At 35.2% G+C, this 24,124-nt stretch overlaps 1 protein-coding gene and 1 pseudogene across 1 annotated transcript; one reads left to right on the top strand and one right to left on the bottom strand.

Annotated features, from left to right (window-relative positions):
* Positions 1 to 676: 676 nt before the first annotated feature.
* Positions 677 to 2,317, bottom strand: LOC136980000 (uncharacterized). The gene has a single exon (XM_067276065.1). The coding sequence runs from the start codon at positions 2,315 to 2,317 to the stop codon at positions 677 to 679; it is 1,641 nt and encodes a 546-aa protein (XP_067132166.1).
* A 6,625-nt stretch (positions 2,318 to 8,942) lies between these two features.
* On the top strand, positions 8,943 to 11,405 carry LOC136972880 (cathepsin L1-like; annotated as a pseudogene).
* Positions 11,406 to 24,124: the final 12,719 nt, after the last annotated feature.

The following is a 24,124-nucleotide window of genomic DNA, read 5'->3' as shown; positions in this document are numbered from 1 at the left end:
CACTGCCATTTAGTGGTCTTTACATTTAGTATTAATTACGATAGGTTATACTGTATATTAATAAATTTTAACGAATTATTTGGTATGAATATTTAAACACGTGAGAAGAATAAGTATAAGAATTACAAGAGTTTTAGAATAGATTTTAATCGAAATTTGCATACAGAGAACATTATACATTATAGAATTCTTTATATGGAAAATATTTTTGTAGAAATTTATAATTTTGACAAAATATTAATCAGTATTAACAGCTGCTGAAATTCTCAACAAATCTAAAATAAAATAATTAAATATTTGATTAATTAACAGGAGGCATCTATTAAATTGAAACACGATATTTGTTTAATCTTTCAATATTAATAAACTACTTGTGAATATACTAGTTACATCTAATACACCTTATTGCTGAGAATATACATTTATTACGTATAACTAACGTTTTCGGCCCACTTTATGGGCCATCCTCAGGTTACAGTTCGACTCTAATACAAAATCGAACACGTTCAAAATTAAATTAAATTAGAACATACATTTTAAATTTAAACAAATAGAACAAGTATAACACCAAATAATAAATAAGAAAATCCAAATAAAACACAAATGTAAATGAAAATAAAATACGGTGACTGGCCGTAAACATTAAGGAAAATTCTTTATCCTTTAACGCATATATCTATTGAGCCTCTGTATAAGCATTATTATGTGTGTTACTTTTTACCATGTACTTCCATGATGACGGTAACCCCGTCGCATCTTTATAATTTAAACATCTGCCAGACAAACCCGCTCTGTAAATTTCGCATTTCTCCGTAATGGATGATAACGTTGGCGAGTGTACTTTTGCAAGAATTTTGGCATCCTCCCATTGCACAACAGAACCATCGGCTTGCGCAATCCTGGATAACGCTGTTGAACACTTGTTTTTTGCGACATCATACTGGTGCTCTTTAATCCTCACTCTAAGATTTCTATTGGTGACCCCTACGTAGTCCTTATCAATTCCCAATTGCTCATTTTTGTATGGAATCGCATAAACTCCTGCCTGCTCTCTATCGCCAATTCTTTCTTTGTCATTTCTAATCAACTTATATACTGTGGGGGCCCTTTTACATAATATACTGGCGTTTTTGTGTCTCGATATTTGCTTCATAATAGGGAAGAGACATTTATTATAGGTAAACTTTGTGAAGTTACCCCCAGCTTGAGGTTTCTTCTTAGAGTTGCTCTTAGGCTTTACGTATGCTGTTATTAAACGCTCTATAGACCTTGTTTCAAACCCTAACTCCTTTGCCACCATTTTTATTCTACCTAGCTCATCCATCGTGTCCATTATATTCGAGCAATACAAAAATGCTCTTCTGATTAGGGCCCTAAATGCGGATAATTTATAAACGGTTGGGTCATTAGAATTTGCCGGAATATACATCGGATCATGTGTGGGTTTGATGTACACCTTCGTGTACAAAGTTCCATTCCTAAACTCAATGCCAACATCCAAGAAGTGTAGTTGCTTGCTACTAATTTGCTCAAGGTTAAGTTTTAAGCCATGCTGGTTAGAGTTCATTTGGTCTAAGAATCGTTGAATCATTGCATCATTATTCCAAATAATTAGAACGTCGTCTACATATCTTTTGTACATGATTATGTATTCATTATAGTTGAAAATCGTCATGCGTTCCATTCTTCTTACTACCAACTCACAGAGCAGGCCAGACATCGGGCTGCCCATAGGGACCCCTCTTAACTGCTTGTAAACTTTACCTTGGAAACTGAAAAATGACTGAAAGCATATCAGATCGACCATTGTCTCTAAATCTTTTTTGTGTTCGTATGCTTTTGGGTGCAACTCACATAACAGGTTCATTAACTCTTCAAAACATGAGGTAAGATTTATTGATGGAAACATACTCTCGAAATCCATAACAGTCCCAATTTCTTTGTCCATTAACGATATATCATGCAGGTTTTTAACTAAACTAAAAGCGTCTTTTGTGACGAATTGGTAGTCTTCAATTAATGGTGTTAAATGCCTATGCATACGTTTCTCCAGAATGTAGGTTGGTCCTTTACATTTCTCTACTACCGGTCTGACCTCTTTACCGCTTTTATGTATCTTTGCGAACCCAAACAACCTAGGTACGCCTGGGCAGGTGATGTGGGCCCCTTTTAGGAAAGGGAACAACGATGCGATGGGCGATTTTTCTAATCTTCTTAATTTTCTGTCAATTCTTTCAACAACAGTTCGGTCCACCTCTTCACACTCAGTTTTCCTTATATATTCATCTAGGGCTTCATTGTACCTTTGTTTCTTCATTAAGACTAAATGTTTACTCTTATCAGCCCTAGTGACCCATGTCTGGCCTGCTCTGTGAGTTGGTAGTAAGAAGAATGGAACGCATGACGATTTTCAACTATAATGAATACATAATCATGTACAAAAGATATGTAGACGACGTTCTAATTATTTGGAATAATGATGCAATGATTCAACGATTCTTAGACCAAATGAACTCTAACCAGCATGGCTTAAAACTTAACCTTGAGCAAATTAGTAGCAAGCAACTACACTTCTTGGATGTTGGCATTGAGTTTAGGAATGGAACTTTGTACACGAAGGTGTACATCAAACCCACACATGATCCGATGTATATTCCGGCAAATTCTAATGACCCAACCGTTTATAAATTATCCGCATTTAGGGCCCTAATCAGAAGAGCATTTTTGTATTGCTCGAATATAATGGACACGATGGATGAGCTAGGTAGAATAAAAATGGTGGCAAAGGAGTTAGGGTTTGAAACAAGGTCTATAGAGCGTTTAATAACAGCATACGTAAAGCCTAAGAGCAACTCTAAGAAGAAACCTCAAGCTGGGGGTAACTTCACAAAGTTTACCTATAATAAATGTCTCTTCCCTATTATGAAGCAAATATCGAGACACAAAAACGCCAGTATATTATGTAAAAGGGCCCCCACAGTATATAAGTTGATTAGAAATGACAAAGAAAGAATTGGCGATAGAGAGCAGGCAGGAGTTTATGCGATTCCATACAAAAATGAGCAATTGGGAATTGATAAGGACTACGTAGGGGTCACCAATAGAAATCTTAGAGTGAGGATTAAAGAGCACCAGTATGATGTCGCAAAAAACAAGTGTTCAACAGCGTTATCCAGGATTGCGCAAGCCGATGGTTCTGTTGTGCAATGGGAGGATGCCAAAATTCTTGCAAAAGTACACTCGCCAACGTTATCATCCATTACGGAGAAATGCGAAATTTACAGAGCGGGTTTGTCTGGCAGATGTTTAAATTATAAAGATGCGACGGGGTTACCGTCATCATGGAAGTACATGGTAAAAAGTAACACACATAATAATGCTTATACAGAGGCTCAATAGATATATGCGTTAAAGGATAAAGAATTTTCCTTAATGTTTACGGCCAGTCACCGTATTTTATTTTCATTTACATTTGTGTTTTATTTGGATTTTCTTATTTATTATTTGGTGTTATACTTGTTCTATTTGTTTAAATTTAAAATGTATGTTCTAATTTAATTTAATTTTGAACGTGTTCGATTTTGTATTAGAGTCGAACTGTAACCTGAGGATGGCCCATAAAGTGGGCCGAAAACGTTAGTTATACGTAATAAATGTATATTCTCAGCAATAAGGTGTATTAGATGTAACTAGTATATTTAGTAAGAAGGCTGAGTTTGAGTTAGTGATTAATAAACTACTTGTGTATTGATGAAATTAAATATTAAAATTTTCATTGCTTAGACGGTTAGAGGCGTAGGAGGGAGAGGCAAAGAGAATCTTATGCATTAGGCCCTGAATAAGAAACAGTGCTATGAATTCTCATAGATTGTAAGTACTGTAATTGCAAAAATAAAAAAAAAATTGTCAACGAAAGTTAAATTTGATCTCCTAAGGCACTAAGACATTCGCTATTCTCAAAAAGTAGTATGGATTTCAATTTAAAGGATTAAATCTGTAGTGTATTGTAACTTCAAACGAAAAGAGGTATAGTTAATCGTTTCTCTGTATTGATTATAATGATCGTAATGCAATGATTTCCAGTTGTCTACATGATACGCAGGAAGCTATCAGTTCATAACTGTGAGTATTTGATTCGGATCCAATTCAGATTCTGTATAATTCTAAATGGAGAGTTTTGCTCTGTTCTGGAGAATAATGTCCCAACTCGCGATTCAATCCGGCTGACTCCACTAACGATCAGACATGTCATAATGCAAGAAATTATAGTTGACCTTACATTTATAAATATACTGATGACTCAAGTTATTAGTTTCATTTTTCACATACTGTATTACATCTCTTCCAAATAAATAATTTTATGGTTAAAAATACTTGTGTTATTTCTAACATTATTAATGACTGTTTTAAGTGATAAGTGATAAAGTGAATTGTTTTAATTCAACTATACACATATATTGATACGATTGGAATTGACATTCTCCAGAACAAAAATGTGATGTCTAATTGTGTTACCATTTGAATAATTTTAGTTACGATGACGCGAATATTCTGCATTACTAAGCGTGCAGACTCGAATGACATTTAATTTTTAAAACACAACGTTATGAAACTACAGTGAAACCTCGCTTTACGAGCATAATTCGTTCCAGACTTTTACTCGTAACGCGAACATTCGTTAAACGAAACTATTTTCTCATAAATTAATGTAAAATACGATAATGTGTTCCATGCCGAAAAATACTCAAATATTTTATGTATAACGTTTATTCAAAGAAAATTATACAATATACACTGTTAAGGAGCGTGAATCATCATCATCATCTTTTCTTCTAGCGCGGAATGAACCAACCTGAAATGCGAATTCGATTTGCAAAAAACAAAAAAAAAAGAAAAAAAAGATAGAAATAATTAGTTTATTATTTATGATACAGTACATACCTACTTTTCTTTACTAGAAAGCTGTCTAGAGACATTTGTTTTTGCCGACACTTCAAAATTTGGTGAAAATGCGACACAGCATTATCATTAAATAACATTGTATCGTCATAACCACTGCCTTATTAGGGTGATGCTTCTTAATGCACGGTGCAATAGTTTCTCATGCTTTCAGCATTTCTCTTACTGCGTCAGAAGATTGTTGCTTTGCTGTTACCTCCTCCTCTGACAGTCTCCACAACTTGCTGTGAAACAAAATACAACTTCATAAGCTCTTCGGTGGTCAGCTCTTGGCTGTGATTTCCCACAAGCTATCGATATCATTGTTAGCCACCTCCAGTCCCATGATCTTGGCTAAAGACATAATATCGTTGACTACAGGCTCCACAAATACGGTCTCAAACCCCTCAAAGTCACATTCGACAACGCTCTCCGGCTAAAGCTTCTTCCAGGCAGAAGTGAGGGTTCTCTTGGTAACACCTTCCCATGCCTTTTCGATCATCTTGAGGCAGGCAACGATGTGGGTGTGATATTTCCAAAACTCTCTGAGTGTGAGTTGGGTCCTTTTACTCACCTCAAAACAACGCTCGAAAAGCGCTTTAGTGTAGAGCTTTTTAAAGTTATAAATAACCTGCTGGTCCACAGGCTAGAGAAACGGAGTGCTGTTGGGCGGCAGAAAATGGATTTTGATAAATTTAAATTTTTCAAGGAGGTCATCTTGTAGGCCTGGAGGGAAAAAAGCGTTGGAGATGTTCGGTATAGGAGGCCGTGGCAATCTGAGCTCCTGTTTTGGATCGTAATTTCAGCGGATATTTTGGATATCGGTTCAAGTGCGGTACACCGTTAGAAAGGACTTTGTTTGCTGGTTCGTAGGACACCTTAATTGTTTTGATAGGTTAATTAGGGGAGGAGTTAGAGGGGTTTTAATTTTGTAACTTTGGTAGGTTAAAGAGGGTGGGGACTTAAGGTTAGGGGGCAGGAATTGGGAGCACAAATAGGGGGTCCTTTTCTAGGACGGGAGTGATTTTGGTAAAGTTCTGTTAAGTTTCCTACGTGTTACACTAGTTTAAATTATACTTAGTTCATGTATATTTTTAAATATAACGAGCTTTGTAACGGCCTTTCCCGCTGTAGTAACGGTCTTTTCTAACTGTTTTTTTTTTTTTTTTTGAAATGGGTTTTCAGTACTTAAGCTTTATTTGGGGTTAAATTTTTGTTGTTTTAGGTTAAATAAGGTTAAATAGTTAATAGTTAATCTCTTCTAAATAGAAATTGCATTGTCCCAGTATTTATCACTTGATTTATGCAATAAGCTCATTTCTGCAACAATAAATTTACGCACATTATACAAATAGAATAACCCAAACTGAACAGTTCCAGTGTTAATTTTGTATTCTTGATCCTAAGATATTCAGTGATTTGCTTAAATCACATTTTCAATAAACAATTTTCTACTAAAATGAAAGTTGTTATAGCAAGTTATAACGGTTCATTATTTACGTACTTGAAAGGAATTTTCTGGTAGCAAATATGCCGACATAAAAATAAATACTTTTTACAATATTCATTACACTAATGAGCAGTGGCGTGCCCTCCTCCACGGAAGCGGTGGAAAGAGCGGTGGTGTCCGAGCGGATACACCATATAGTTGGTGTTCAAGTTGCAAAATAAGTACCTGCACGGTTTCATAAATACTAAAACTGTGGTATCTCTGTAGGTCCACTCCTGGAAAAATCCAAAATTACTTAAATCTCAATTGATTCAAAATTCTTTGGAAATTTGATTGTCACAAGATATTAAAGAAATATACAATCGGAAAAGACCCGAGTGGTATAGTATTATCTTGGAATACCATTTATTAATAATTATATGTTCACAAGTATCCCTTTTGTAATCAAAAAATTTTTCATCCAACTTAGACTGAATAAGGAGATGATTATGGTCAATAATAAGATTTATGATTTTTTAAATACGTCTTGTCCAAGATGTAAAGAAATATTGACCAAATTTTATATGTTTTGTGAGTGTAAGAGGGGGACAAGAATTAAAAAATTAAAGACTGCTTAAGTTATTTAAATAATCTTGTGGAAGAAAATAAAATGTATCTGTTTTTCCATTCAGCAAATACTTTTACCATATACAAACTGTATAATTTTGCAAAAATTTTCTTTGGTAATTAATTTAATTAATTATCAATTAATTAATTAAATTAACTAATGTAAACTAATTGATATATAAACCAGATATACATAAAAAATGTATACTCAAGATAATGAAATCTTAATTAAATATTGCTGTATAGTATACAGTGTATACTATACTGATAAGGTTTGATAAGGTTTGTGATTATGCTATTATAACACCCTGATGTAACAGGCCAACGGCCCAATACAAATAAATAAATATTTTGATTTGATTTGATTTGATATTAGAATTTAATAAATGCCAAAAGGTCTAACTACCAATAAAAACTGTTAGTTGGTCGCGAGTTTGGGCCTGACCCAAGGCAGGTTAGGTGGAATTTTCCAGAATTTCGTCACGTGTCTATCTCCTAAATATGGGCCAGTTTCTGTAGAAAGTCATTCTGGTATGGGCTCACATGTGTGGTCATATCTTATCGAACTAAATTAAATTAAAAATATAAATATCAAACACCCGATAAACTGCAGAAGTGGAAAGTAATTGTAAGTGATGATGCGTTTTTCAGTGTCCATTTCCAAAATATTTGCATGGCTGTCAAGTGAGTCTAAAGTTGTTGGGTTGCAATTTGAAAAAATCGTAGACCTATAAATTCCTACTTTCGTCCATCCTTCTGTCTTTCCATAATCTTGAGAAGGCAGAGATAGAGACCAGATATGGAAATCTTAAGAGCAAAAAGCCCCGAGTAACTATATAACAACTTTCGTTCCGAATCGGAAGTCACGCTATTTCAATTCAAAACCTCCCATGAAAGATATTAGATAGATGACTGGCATGACGCTACTGTTGACAGAAAAGTGTGATGTACAGGGGCAAGCCACTACTTAGTTGAGATGCAGAGCATATATTTTAAATGAAATAAATTAAAAATATAATTAAAAATTTCAGACCGTCATTGTGACGATGTCACAATAAATAATTGCCCATTCTTTATAGTTTCAAAACGTATTTATTAATTGATTTATTACAAAAGAACTAAATAACTAAATGCTTAATCATAAATCTTTAGTTAAATGGCGTATTGGCTTACAAATAAATGTCTGAACTCATGAACTTAAAAAATATTTGAGTGTTTCGTGCTGGAGAATGGAAATCTTCCAGAATTAATAAATTATCTAGATTCTAAAAAAAATTAATTTTTCCCGAAATTTACATGATCAACTTTTTTGGTATTTTCGTTTCTTTCCATCTAATGGGCATTAAGACTTCATCCACGTTTAAAGTATGTGTCTGTTTTGCACACAATAGCGATCAGCAAATGTAGGAAACGCACTCTGCATTTTGTGGATATATCACCCATTAAAACATCTAAGATTGCTACCTGGATTCGATCCCAGATCCACCTGGATTACCTGGAAACTTCTGAAATTCCAGATTTTCATTAGTGGTCAATTCTAAATATATTGCGCCCACTCATCAACACTCTAGTATCTTTGTAGGCCTTGCAAATTCACAACAGGATCAAAAGGCTATGTTAGTGCCACAAGAAGAAAAGTATTTTTAAAAAGATTATTGTATCAGCTACCTAAAATTGTTCAAATGTTTTCATTGGAAATATACAACGATGAAACCTGTTCTGTTTGTACTTTGATATATCGTGATAAAACGATATAAGTATATAAATACCTGAAATTTTTATTCAGAAAGTAAAGTGGCAATAAATATTCGTGCTGCAGTGTATAATGGCAAAAACATATTTCCAGGTTGGTTATAATTCCTAATATCTAATTTAGGATTTTTGAAATTCAGTTTCTGCTTTCTGAAAATCTTTATAATTTCGTTATTATAATACGGTTAATGGAGAATTGTTACCTTCAAATATTTACAGATGATAATTATTTGCTTAATTATTGCCGAAAATATTTCACTTTGTTTTCATTTTGAAAAGCAATGGAGAAACTTTAAGGTAATTAAACATTTATGTAATTTGTAATTTTAAGAATTGTCAAGGACAAATTTATATTTTACAGATGAAATTTAATAAAAAGTACGGAGAAGACGAAACAATCATAAGGCACGATATCTGGTTACAAAATTTGGATTTCATTTTACAGCATAACATAGATTATGACTTGGGTTTGAAGTCTTACAGGCTCGGACTTAACGAATATAGCGACTTGGTAAGTAGCACTTCGAATAATTAATGAAACATGTAATTTAATACAGTACAAGCTGTAATAATGGTTTACATCTAGATAGCGGCCATTTTGAAAACAAAGCTTTCAAACAGCGGCCGTTTTTTGTTATTATCACCGGACATTATTTAAAGGTTTTTCTGTAATATAGAACTATTTTGTAGAACCATACGGAATTCATGCAGAAGATGTGCGCTTCGATGGTAGCAGTTGATAGAACAACGACGTCAGTATTTACTTTTAATAGTGTTGCAAATATAGTTCTTCGAGATTATGTCGATTGGAATAAAAAAGGATACGTTACTAAAGTCAAAAATCAGGTACAAATATAATAATTTTAAGATTTAATTCTGTAAATTGACGTAAAAGTTTGATGCTAGGGAAAATGTGGTGCTGCTTGGGCTTTTGCTGCCATTGGAGCATTAGAAGGACAATAGAAAAGGAAAACAAATAGATTGGTTACGTTAAGTGAGCAGAATTTAATCGATTGTTCTAAATCACAAGGTAAGAATTTTTTAACTAACTTCATATAATAATACTAAGGAATTGAAAATACATAAACTTGATTACAATTATTCCTACATATACTGTCACGTTCATAAATTAGAATAATCGTCCAATCTACAGATAAAGTAAAAATAAAGAAAAGCCACTGAGACCCACTTTTTGCAAAGAGTTCAATTATTGCAAGAACTACAGAGACGATGTTTAGAAATCACATGTCAAATTTTTCCGAGGTGCTGCGAGTGCATATTTTATTTTCGTGCAGGACAATGCACATGTACTGTACATAAGGCTGCACTCGTTAATACATTGTTTGCAGTGAAAATATTGTCGCACATAATGCCAGAAAATCACATTGATCACATGTGGTGTGCTTTAGAAAAACGTTTTGCTTTCCACCAGCCTTCATCAAGAAAACTCTAGTAGCTTCAAGATTGGACTTTGCTGCGGACAGAGCTGAAAAATCGATGAGCAGCAATGTACGCGCAGGAGACAACGACATGGCACATTAATCATTATCTCTGAAACATTTATGATAATGTTTGGTACGTTTAGTTGTATTTGGTTTCAGGTAGCTTATATTAAATGTTTTCTTTCCAATTGATTTTCTGTATACAGAATACAACGCTCTGGTTTACGTGCCAATTTCCTGACTTATAGGCGAAAGTAATGATGCTTAGATTCTGGATACCCGTGTATTATATTCGATTTCAAAACAACTTTATGGAAATAATGTTAGAATTTATCTTAGGTAACAAAGGATGTGGAAAAGGTTCAGCAGATCAAGCGTTTGAATATGTAAAACTCAACGGAGGCGTCGATACTGAAGAATCATATTCTTACGAAGGAAAAGTAAGAAATTAGAAGTTAAATAATAATAATTATATGTTTAACATACAAATTGGCCTTGTGTATACTTTCTTTAGGAGGGCTCTTGCAAGTTTAACAGTAAATCTGTTGGAGCTACGTGTTACGGATTCGTGGATCTTCCAAGTGGGGACGAAAAATCACTGCAGCATGCAATTGCCACTATTGGTCCAATTTCTGTTGTGATCGATGCAAGTTCTCGATTCTTTCAATTCTACAGGTTGGTAAATTTATAATACTATTGACATATCTTTGATACGTAATACTATACATGCACGCCACTTATAACACTGCAATCAGGGATGGAGTTTACGATAATGAAAATTGCAGCAGTGATTTATTAAATATACCTGTTCTTGTTGTTGGATATGGAAGCGTTAAGGACGGTGCTAAATATTGGCTTATTAAAAATAGGTAAACTCAAATCGTTTTTAATTTATACGAGAATTTAATAATTATAATTTAGCTTTGATTTTTTCTGGAAGCTGGGGAACAAGCTGGGGTGCAGATGGTTATATCAAAATGTCAAGAAACAAAAAGAATCAATGTGGAGTTGCCACCTTGGCCAGTTATCCTCAAGTATAATTAAAATGTTTTGCTTTTTATATATACATATGTGTATATATAGTGTATCATAAGTTTAAAACCATAGAGTACATGTTGATCTTTCTTCATTCTTAATCAGATTAAGGGCGCCGAATAAAAAGAAATGAATTTAATATTTCGTTGAGGTGACACGCAATCAGCATGAATGCGTTTAATGTTTGATTGTTTAATGTTTGATGAAGTTGCCAAAAAGTATAAATGCATCTTGTAAAACACTTCGGCAATTTCACGCTGATTGCGAGTCTCTACCCTCAAAATAACTCGAATTCAGTTTCATCTCATTCAACGTCATATACATTACCTGTAAAAGACAAAGATTAACGTAACAGTTATGGCTTTAGACTTAGAGGAATCTCTGCAAATGTATAAGTGTAATGATCCGAACGAAAAATAAATAATTTACAAATACATGAAAGAGAAAATACATGTTATGCTGATGTATTGATAAATTAAGTTAAGGAATAAAACTTGTTAATGATTTGGAGTTTTATGTTTCACTAGACATTTTGTGATACTTTATGATGGATGCAATTTACAAAAGTGTATAAGAACAAGGGGAGAATGTAAGACATACTACATAAGTTTTTTAAATATATTTATTAATTATTTAACACAAACTTAAATATCTCGAGAATTATATAAAGTCGAATCTCCAATAACAATAACCTCCCATAACGAGCATTTCTAAATTGCGACGATTTTTCAGAAATGTTCGTTGCTACTTTATCATTTTTGGGATTTCTAAATTAAATTTTAATGTTTGATTGTTTCTAAAAGTATTAATTCGTCCGAAGAAAGTATTAACAGATCAAACCTGTTTTTATGCGCTCTTTTTATGTGCGATTTTTATTTGTGCGATTTTTTTAATGCGAATTTTTAATTTGTGCGGTATAGTTGGCGACTAGTCTCGTGCGATTCGTTATGTCTTACGTTGGCTTATTATAGCTAAATAAACTTATTATAGCATAAATGCACTTATTATAGTAATATTATTGCATGAATATGCGAAAAATGAAATAATTTACTTTTTAAGTCAACAAAACACGACCTGGACAAAAATATGTAAAACAGACGATAGACCAGACGATGCAGTCAAGTGCTGACATCTGTTGTCAATAAATTCTATTTCGTACGGTTTTGAGTTATTTTCTATGTGAGACTTTTTTTATGCGGCCCCTGTTGACCGCATAAAAAAATATTTTTTAATTGTGTCGCGAAAACTATTATTTACAGCCATTCGTGAAGTTTCGTGAGATTTTTTTTATGCGTTTTTTTTAATGCGGTCCCTATCCCCCGCATAAAAACAGGTTTGACTGTATTTAACTATATTCATATTTTAATAAATACTTACAAATATATGTTATTTGAAAACAAAAAAAAATTTGAGGTCATCTTAAGGTAGAGTACATTTTCTATACCTCAGATAAACAATTAAACCCAAGCGAAAATGGTCATTTATTTATGGTCATCCCAGATTAAAACCACACAACAGGATTTACATAAATCCATATACAGCAGGGGTGAGCAACCTTTACAAAAGTGCGTACCAAAATCTCCAAATGTATGATGGAAAATTTTATGACGTACCAGCCGTTACTGATCCGTTGACTATCGAAATTGCGGCCGATGGCCGCAATGCCAATAGTCAACGGATACCACATTGGATAAATACGTGAAAAAATTAGTAGAAGAACAGAACCGGGTCCGACCTTATCGGAATGATGCCGACACGCCGTCTATTCACAGATGCCATCCTACTACTGCACCACGCAGAAGCTTTTGCCTGCTACGTTTCCGTCCTGGGCCGGTTCGCTCCTCCTTAGGAACACGGTGATCCCGGGTTCGCCCTTGGATACCATATCGACGTGATACTCAGTGCGGACATCCGATCGACATAGCACCACGCGAAAGCCTTCTCTCCTCCACCAGCCGTCCTCCGGTTCCAGTCTCCGAGTAGCTGGATTACAGGAACGTCCCCCCACTCCCGGCCGGCAGCACCATCTTCGGACTAGCCATAATAGTCTACCTTTGACTCTTTCTGTTGGTTTCATTCACTTTCTACTCGAATATGAAAACTTTTGAAACTCCCTAACACATATTCTGTTGAGGAATCGTAACTCACAATTTCCAATTTTTCCGTTGTACGAAATTGGTGGGCATTCGTGATAGGAAATGGCGCTAATTGCTTCCATCCAACAAATCGATTTTAGCCTGGCACCAGTCTGGTGCCACGAATCGATCCTAGTCATCAGCAGCCTCATCGAAACTTCCTCTTCACATTAATTTCTATTGAATAATTTTGTATTCTGGAAGAAATGTTGTAAAGATGCTTCGTAACTTACAATTTCCGATCTTAGTATTCGTTAAATTCAGTTATTATCTGTGATCGGAGATGACTCTGATTACTTTCGTGCAATGGTTTTCGAGAGATCGATATCAACGAAAATTAAAACATTTTTTTTGCTCAACCGAGCTTAAGATTTAACTTTTTAACACATTAGGAAGTCCTTTTGCACGTTATTTTATTGCCGTTTTGCGTAATGATTCTTAATTTAATTAGATAATCCTTTATCAGCTTTTTTTACTGCTTACGATTTAGAGTGATATTCGATATTTATTATTATTTCTAACTTTTATATACAATTTCGGCACATTTCTGCTGCAAATAATTATTCTTGTATTTATTTGCTTATTTAGCTGCCACTCTATCACGATCTTCACAATATAAACAAATGTTTTGTGTATCTAATTTCGAAATAATTCAAATTTCAAATAGAAGACGTAATATCTTTGTTTTTAATTTGATATTCGATACATTAAATACCCAAAATTCTTGTCTGTAGGCGTATTGATAAAGAGTAAATGTAATCATATATTTTCACCTTAATTCAGTTTTCTGTAATCGTTTTGACAAGTAATTCAAGTTTTCAATGTATTATAAGTTAAATCCAAAATGCTTTCAGCCACACGCAATTTACTCCATTGCATATAATAAAACTATTTTTATATAATGATATAAATAAACTTTATTATTATTTCGGCTACAAGAAGTAATGAAATTAGTGATCATTCTGAACTGTCTGTTATGTCGTTAAATATAATTTATTTCCAAATTTCAGTTAAAATAGCAAAAAGGAAACTTAATCGACGTTTATCACACAAATTTTATCAGTCACTGTAAATTGTGATGAGATTATTATTCTTGCCACCATTAATGTGTTCGTCTACATACGGCAACGCGACTCGTGAGCGATCTGTCCGTTTAACGGGGCCAGCTAATCTTATAACAAAATTTCGACGGATACAAACGAAAACTTTGTATGAATATAATTTTATAATATCTCACGAATGATGCAAACTACATTTGTTTCATTAAGTAGTAATAATGACAAGTTTCATCACAGGAGGAATTGCACGTGGTCTACTATATCTTGTTTTATCATTATTTGTCTTTTATAAAAAGCTGGAAGAACTTTACGGTGAAATGTCTAATGATGCCTTCAATTGATTATGATACGTTATTTGTAATTATTTTTACTTTTCCGCTGTTACACATAACGGAGGGAAAGTACGGTGATCACTCCTTTCCCCAACATTTATACACTTTTGAAATTGGAGGAACTGTGAAACGTCGAGAAATGAAAAAAAAAGTCTGTGTGTTTTTTCTGTAAGCATAGAAGATAGCGTATGCGTACGGAATATGATTTGATTGACTCCTGTGCCTTTTGTCGAAAATTCCTCAATGCGTTCAGAGAGGATATACTAGAGGCATTATAGCTATCATATTTTAATGGTTAAAGGTCCAGGGTGTGGGAGATATACTAAGTGGAATAGTATTCCTTGCACAGTATGTAGATGACATAATTATTATATACAATAGTAAAGTAACATCCTCTGAGAAAATAATAGAAAAAGCCAATGAAATTAATGAATATATCAAGTTTACCTATGAGAGAGAAATATTTGGTAAAACTAATTATTTACATATAACAATAGTTAGGCCATATAACAACTAATGTAACTAAACACAAAATAAGATTTTTACCACTCATCTCAAAAATAATTCGTTTTCGACGCTTTCAGCTAATGCAGTTCCAAACTTGAATTCACGTTATTTCAATTCAAAAATTTTTTCAGAAAGGTGTTATATTGGCACGACGCTGTTGTTAAAGGAAAAGTATGATATACAGGGCAAGCCACTACTAATTTGAAGTGGAAAGCATATATTTTAAATTAAGTAAATTAAAAATATGATTAAAAATTGTAGCTTGGCATTGTGACGATGTCACAATAATTGCTCGTTATCAAAATTTAAATAAATAATAATAATATTTGTATTTGCAGGTATGCGGTGTATATGAACATTTTGCATTTTTCAGTAATATACAGTACGATAAAGAAATGCCGCTGAATTTCATTCACATTGCATATTTTTTACTGTAATTATTTCTCTATTTGATCCCTAAATAATAAGAATTGATATAGTAAGTAAGTAAGTAAGTAAAGTTTATTGTAATAGGGTATACCTGTTACAAGGGGGAGAATCAGTTGATACCAACATAGTTGATTTTGTTATTTAATAATTATAAAATATTGACGTCTTATAATAATATCTAATTTGTTCAACATTGATATATATTTGCAATACTGCAAACATACAGTATGTATTTGATATATTATATCACATTACATAACTACAAAAAATTTTAAAATATATACAAATTATCATCAAATTATAATTTTTTCCACGTACAAAATGCTTAGAATTTGAATTTTTAGAACGAGAGACACATGAAACCAACTGCCGATACAGACCACTAATCTGTCCTTTTACGCACCTCAACTGCAGCTGGGAAGGCAAGCGCGTTGACTTAACGCCCCATATCCTCCAAACCCATCCCCAAGTATCCAAACTCTGTCAGTCTTCCCTAACCTTTTTGGGTGTCCCTGCCGGCGACACCCTACCTCAAGCCTGGGCCGTTATATTAGAGTGCCACTTCCAACAATTCCTTCTTTTGGTTACTAAACAACATTCTAATCACCCAACGTTTCTTATTAATGTCTATCGCCTTACGGACCGCGTTCTCAACTCTTCCCCCTTTTCCTATCTAATAGCTTTTAAAAAGGGGCCACACACCCTCCATTGGAGATCTACCCACATTCACGTGTGGGGGTCTGACGACCCCCAACCCTCTTGCAAACCTCTGGAATTGCCAGCGGATCTGGTGCATTCCTTCTGCGGCCATAACAATTTTAAATTCTTCTTTAATATTGCCACTAACTAATCCCCTCTCCCTTATTGCAGAATGGCTGACGCCAATGGCTGGTGGGAACCCGATCTCCCGTCCCCAACTCCACCCCCGCCTCGAGAAGAAATACCGACCGCGTCTCTGCGAGCCGCCCTACATTTCGCCCGCTCGCAGCGGCAAAAAGGAAACACGCCAGTCCATATATTCCTTCCCATCGGCAGTGAGTGCCCAGCTCCCTTCGACGAGGCCATTCGGGAGGCCAATCAACACAGTGAAATGGCCTATCAACAAAGAAACCATGTCACTCCCCACGCCGCCCGCACTCCGCTTTTTGATCCACCACCGTCCCGAAGAGCCTCCCGATCAACTCTCCCTTCGGGCAACCGCCGCCACGCTTCTCGCCCGTAAACACTGGTATCATTCCTTCCTACATCTGTAAGGGAATATATACAATGGACCATCTTATTATACCAATCACCTGATTATCCACATGTATAATAATCGTTATATTCTTATATATATACTAAGTACCTCAATATGTATAAATCCATAATAAAAACAGAGAGAAAAAAAATATAAAGGGTTTTTGTCCTTCATTGATTTCGGTAACCATCTTCCTACGGACCGCCTCTTGCCGCGCCCGACGTAACTTACCGTAACAATATCGGTTACCCTAAAATAGACTATTTTGTAGAACTATGAGAGACCCACCCTATTAACAAACCAATATTTCCCCCTGTTCTAGAGAACGACACCCTAGCTCAAGAAGTGAAGCTTGAACCCAACGGCTTTAGCAAGACGTGCGCCCTACCCACTACTCAGGATGAAGTATCCTCAGTTTTTTTTCCTTCTCCTCCTCATCGAGTTCACACCAACGGAAACCTCCATGGAACTCACGAAAGGCGTTATCTTCCTTCATCAAGGAAATTTCCTAATGACCGCCAGTCACTGGACCTTGGTCACTGAACTCTCCTTCGAACATGTAGAGCGCCAAATTCAATTCATCTCACAATCCCTGAGCTATTTGGAGGCGAAGCTTCAACCACTTGAACATGTCCCTACAAAAGGCTTCGAGGTGATGCGAGCTTCATTTCTTAATTATCGTAGAGAATATCAGGAGCTCACTACGCTAATCACTTTACCCGTGCCACAGAAAGAAAAACGAGGTCTAATCGACGGCGGAGGAAAACTTCTTAAATTCCTTTTCGGAACAGCCACCTCTGATGACATCGAGACCTTAAATACCGAAATATCAAATCTCAATCAGCAAAATGCGGGAATTATCCATTTATTACGCTCGCAGGCTACCTTGTTAAACGATACTCTCAATATAAGCAAAACCAACCGACATCAGATTTATGTGTTATTCAAACGTCAAGAATCTTTTGAAGAATTAATGAAGCTATATAGCTACGAATTAGCTTTTGAAATAATACTCCGAATACTCGAATTCTCTATCCAAGAATTCCACCTCCAGTTAGTAGCATTGCGAGCAGCGATTGATGTTTTGGAACATAGCCAATTAAGCTCCTATTTTATCTCCCGAGAGATTATGTTACAAACTCTCCGGGATATTCAACTTCAGCTGCCTGAAGGCTACTCCATGATCGAACCTATTAAACCGGATACCCTGTTTAAGTACTATCAATGGATTACCACCATTGCCGTAGCTCTGCCCGGCAAATTAAGAATATTTGCCAAAATTCCTTTGATCACCCCAAGTGGATACTTTGATATGTATGAGATTATAAAATTTCCTACATATATATCTCCCCTCAAAACCTTCTTCCAGTTTCAAACTGTTTATCCTATCATTGCTCTATCTATGGATAGACAATCCTACATGTTATTGCAACGACATGAATTACTATTGTGCCAAATGGCCCATTTACCCATTTGTTCCCTAGACGTTCCTATACAACGATTCCCTCAACAAAGTTGCGAATATGCTCTGTTTAGCGGAAATGAAAACAAGGTCAAAGACTTCTGCACTCGCCAGATAGTAACAAAATATGCACCCATTTTAAGAGAGTGGATCAGCAAGGAATATGGATCTATTCCACTTCTGACCCTCTCACTTTAACTATCCGTTGTCCTACTAGACATCAGAAATCACCCTTTTCATCTACCGCGCACAAAATAAACAATACAGGATAATCAAGCTGCAAAACGCATGTACAGGCTACCTGCCTGGAATTATCCTCACCTCGCACTTCCAAATGCAAACAACCCTACAACTCGAAATTGCGCAACACTTAGTGGTTCCCCAAATCGAGCAAATCTTGAACCGAACAGAAATTCAGCTACTCCAGAAACGACTCGTCGAACCACAAACACCCGAACGCGTGAATTTGAACGCGAATTCCGATATTAGACTCGCCGATCGATCGTTATCAGCCGTCACCTATGACCTCGATCACCTGTTACGAATAACACCGAAATCAACTCCCTCATCCTTCCCTTTTTCGATAATAACCATAATCGCCAGCTGCCTTGGGATCATTGTTATTGGACTCTGCCTCATCTGCATCTTTCGATATTACCGACGATGCAAAATAAGTCGTTCAACGAACCAACAACGTCCACCGGAAATAAGACCGGAAGAAATTCCCCTCAACGAAAATCTAGGTCAACCTCGAGCCGAGACCCTGCCTAGCCCTTCCCAGGAAGTGACACCCCGAGGCGATCTAACTCTACGAAAACAACAACCCGTTGTTCAAACCTATTAAGGGTACCTTAACTAAACATCCAACCGCCCTATTGTAAGCCATTTATATTTTTACTTTATATTATCCTAAACATTATTTTATACCTTCGTATCCGCGTTATAATCCATATTATTTTAATTTTTAGTTAACCCCATTGAGAAATTTTTATATTTAGCTAGTTTTGAGCTTAGACAAAATTATCGAGAGAGAGAGTAAATCGACAATTATTGTAAATCTTCCTACCTCTGTACCGAACTCCGTGAGAACGCCGAACACCTTTTCATTGATCTAAACTTTTTCCTAACTGTGAACAGTCCAATTTCAGCACCTCAACCCGTAGAATACGGACTCACGAACCTGTTACGACCAGACATCCAAATTAAGTGCCAGAACTCCATCCATGTGGACGCACGACAAAGGAAAACCTTTCCCAACTTACCTGCGATTTTATCAGTATCCGACACCGTTTATATCCGTACATTCAAATAGTAACGATCACCAACCAACCATCTAGCTTCTTCACACAAAGAAAATTCCAACGAACAGTCTCAACTCACTGTGAACTTTGAACTGCACTCTCGACCCGAACTCAACAATGACGTCATCCAGCCAACCGACCACTTCCAAGCCACCCAGGACTTACGTCTCCTACCCTCCAGCTATAAAGATTGTCACGCGTCGAACACGCGTCAAGATTTATTTGTATATACTTGATATAGAATTTCTGTTTAACGCGACTAAGTCGCCGCTCGTTGTAAACTTTGTTACCGATTATTTATCATCAAGAGAGAGAAAAAAAAACCCACATCAATTTCATGTAACCATACCTCTTGCCCCTCCGAACAATAACAGAACAAATCATTTTAAAATCACACTAATTAAGTATGATTTTAAAGAAAGCGTAAAGTGAATGTGAGATCTGGAAATCCCCTGGAACGAACGTTGTAATATATTATATTCGAATTAATAATTACCCCTTTCCTCTATCCGGTTATAATCCGAATATAAAACGAATTATAATAAAATGAATCCCTATATCGAATCGAAAAATTCTCCTATTATAAACATCCCGTCTAAAAACTGACTTGGATGTAAACATCCTGCCTAAAAACGGTCCCGGACGAGAAAATATGCGTCCCCGGCCGTATAACTGTCAACTATCCATTGTTCTTATGCTGCGTACAGATCATCTTGCAACTTAAGTTTGTAGTTAGCGTCCGAATTCGCCGTATTGTTTCCAATCCCGGGCACACCTATGGCCTAAGCACCTGCACGTGACAAAAATTCCCAGCAGAAAAAGATATATAAGAGGCTCCCTTCCTCCCTCTGGGTGGAGAGTCTTTCATCGATTAAGATCGAGTCGCGAGAATATATTTGACTATTGTGCCGCAAGTGCCATCGAACCTGCTCTAGAAAGGAATATTCGATCATCGTGACGAACAGCATATTTGAATTACTGATTGTCCCAGAGGTATGAAACCCACTTATGTGAACTCTCTCTCTCCCGTCGCGTGATAGGGATATATAGAGCTATATATATATATATAGGTCACCCCTTTTAAATGTCAGATTTTTGTACGTATAGAGAGGTTTCATGTCGACATCACGAGTGACGTCATGAGCATGCACAATTGTCCAGCGCCATCTTTGTGACTGTTTGTGACTTGTTTACGTTTTGTGTGTGTTCACGTGCGTTTTAACTGGAGTTCTTGTGTTGTTTTTTTCGTCGCGAATATCACTATGGTGATTTGTTGTGTAATTGGGTGTAATGCTAGTTCACTCAAGAACAAAGGAACATCATTTTTTAAAATTCCCGGCATTATTTGTCATCAAGGATCTCAAACTGAGGAGCTTTCACGACGAAGGCAAACTGCATGGCTCTCGAGAATTAACCGGAAAAATTTCGTTACGAATAAAGTGAATATCAATACAAGAGTTTGTCAGAAACATTTCATTTCAATATTTACGTTAATAAACACTAAGTTATATTTTAAAACCTAAAAGAGTTTACTGATTTGCTTATATTAATTTAGTTAGGTATAATGCATTTATAAACGAATAACTAACGTAATTTCAGGCTTTAGCTAGTGCAAACTTATAAACATTACACGTTAAAACTAAAAGCAAGTAGGCTTATTATATGCTAGTTTCAACTAGAAAATAAAGGTACTGAACAATTTGAATTAAAAAAATTTCCACAGCTGTTTTTAAATAGACTTTTACTTTCAGACAAAAATTCTTACTTAAGAAATACGTAAAAACACGAGTTTAAACAAACAAAACATATCTTTCCAAGCAATATTACTTCGCTGTTATTAATTACTTTTACTTTTATATCAGGAGAAACCCAGCCACTTGTTAAATAGTTATGGGCCTCTAAAGATTTATAAGCTTTCATTTGTGACAGGGTGTAGAAATTTGTTGTAAAAACCAAATAGTTTATAATGTCACCAAATTCTACTTTCGGCCACAACTCTTGATATACGACGAAGTCTGATAAACTGGCTTCGTATGGATCGCCTTGACATAACAAAATTTTCTCTTCGTACAGAGCTGCATCTCGTCCTGTTAGACTGCTAGAATAACTTGCAAGAAAAGAATCTTTTTTAACTTAATCCATGATAATAGAACTGCAGTATTTTTGTACGTTTAAACTAAAAAAAAGACGTCGAATAACAGACTACGTGCAAGCTAAGCGAGCGAAAACTACCACAAAAATGGCGAATGGGCGGAGCAAACGTGTGTTTTATCACGTGACATGCGACCTTGAAACCTCTCTATACTTTGTTTTCCATTAAATCGTTGTTAACCTGTTAAATGGTGTCTTGTTTGCTCGAATATTCGCTTATCGTCTTACCACGACTCCACTTTCCCTCCTACACTCGACCCGATAAAAAGCAGTCCCGTCCCTACGGGATCCCTACCGATAAATAAGCCATCTCTGACACGTGGGCAAGTCCCTCCGACTTGTTGCCGAAATTAAACAGAGGTCTGACCTCGTCGACCCGCCTCGGTACCCACATTAGTATTTCATTGTTGATCTTGTTCGTCGCACGGAGGTTATATCTATTTCGTAACACTAGTGCCTCGCTATAAAACGACACTTATAATTTTTGGGGGATAAAAACCCCTACATCTAGGATAGCACCAACTGCAAGATAATAATTATTATTATTGAATTATCTTCTTATTATTAAATATTAGCCAGGTGGAGAAATTTAATGGTAGAAAATTCTGAAACATATCAGTTGCTATATAAGGTTCTGAAATTATATTATACCACACAAGATTTCGACAGATTAGAACAATCTTAAGATAGGCAGAATTCAGGAGAAATATATCAATTATGTACTTGATATAATGACTTCGGTGGAATAGTTGATATTTTTTCGATCCCCTAACTTAGAAAAAACTTTAATAATGATTATCATAAGGAATAAGTGTAGGCCAAATCTGTTTCAATTTTTCTATTACCATAGTTTTAGCATTTAAACATTCAAACTAACTATTATTTCTTCTATCTAGCCATAATCAGAACTAAGATGACGATCAATTCCTTCTCGAAAAATCATTCAATTGCACTACTTTATCTAGATTAATATCATATGTATATTTTATGTTGTCTTTAATATAATAATCATCTTTTATAATAATTCTATTCCCATTGTGTTTTTCTTCTTTAATTATTGCCAATAATTTTTTTCTTCTCATTCTAGATCTCGTGCATAAATCCGAAGTAACTATTATCTTTTCCTTCACTTTATTATTGAAGTCGCCTTTCTTTTTCCAGAATTCTTTAATAATCAGATTTCTATCATATACGGACCCCAATAATATTTTCACTATGGGTTTGATTTCACTGTTGGTTAATCTAACCACTCCTTCTATGTGACTATTAATTATTCCCAAGTCCTCTTTTATAAACTGATTAATTTCTTTTACATGATCGGTCGAGTTGAACGGAAAGTTTATAACTGTAATGTTATTATTATTTCTCACGTTAGCTAGCTGGTCTATTTCAAATTCTAACATACCTTTCAATTGGCAATTATTATTAGATATTTCCTCTAATTCTTCTACTTTTTGGGATAATTTTGACAATTCTCCATTCAAATATTTATTTTCTTCTTTCAAAGCAATGACTTCTGCTCTAATTCCTTGTAGTTCCGTATGAAGAAGAGAGAACTTATCTTGAATTAGCTCGTATATTGCTTTCAATGTAAATTGTGACTCTTCCTGAACTTTTGGCCCTAAATCTCTTGAAGTTTCGAAGTAGTCGTAAATTTTCGTAGCTCTCGAGGTCCCAGGACTATTTTTATTAAAAACATCTCTCTAACTGATAATAATCTTCACTAGTTGTATCGCTCAACTGCCTTTCTTTTTCTTTAAGCTTATTCTTGCAAGGTCTGCCGCGTCCCCTTCTTTGCATATCTTCTTGACGTATTTGTTGTGGAGATCGAGGGAAAGGGCCTGGATTGGACTCAATCCCAGAAATTATTAATAAACACACAATTAAAATCAAGGAAAGTCTATTCACAAATAACCACTTTAAAATTGTCATATTTCGGCTTCTTATGGGTTTTCAATTCACTCAAAACAGAATTATCAAGCTTCACTAATAGTTCACCCGTACCTCCAGCGGCTAGTACACGCTCCCCAAGAATTGATATATAAATTTTTCAATTTAATAAATTTATTTTTTTACATAAAAATTATCATGTATAAGTGTAAGATTTGGTTATTTCTCTTGTCCAATGACCACATTATCCAATATAAACTTCCAATTCTGGATTTAAACACAACAATTTACACACAGTTTCTGCTTTATTTGAGCTCCAATTCTACAATTTATACTGCGTGTAAATTGTAGAATTGTGTAAATTCGCAATAAACACGCAGTGTAAACTGTAGAATTTAC

The sequence above is a fragment of the Centruroides vittatus genome, unplaced genomic scaffold, assembly GCF_030686945.1.
Source record: "Centruroides vittatus isolate TY-2023 unplaced genomic scaffold, ASM3068694v2 contig_10, whole genome shotgun sequence".
Taxonomy (NCBI): domain Eukaryota; kingdom Metazoa; phylum Arthropoda; class Arachnida; order Scorpiones; family Buthidae; genus Centruroides; species Centruroides vittatus.
This window is presented reverse-complemented; position numbering and strand designations above follow the sequence as displayed.

Bases quoted from the DNA above. Each gene is read 5' to 3' on its own strand.
- LOC136980000 (XM_067276065.1), bottom strand. From the start codon at position 2,317: ATGAAGAAACAAAGGTACAATGAAGCCCTAGATGAATATATAAGGAAA.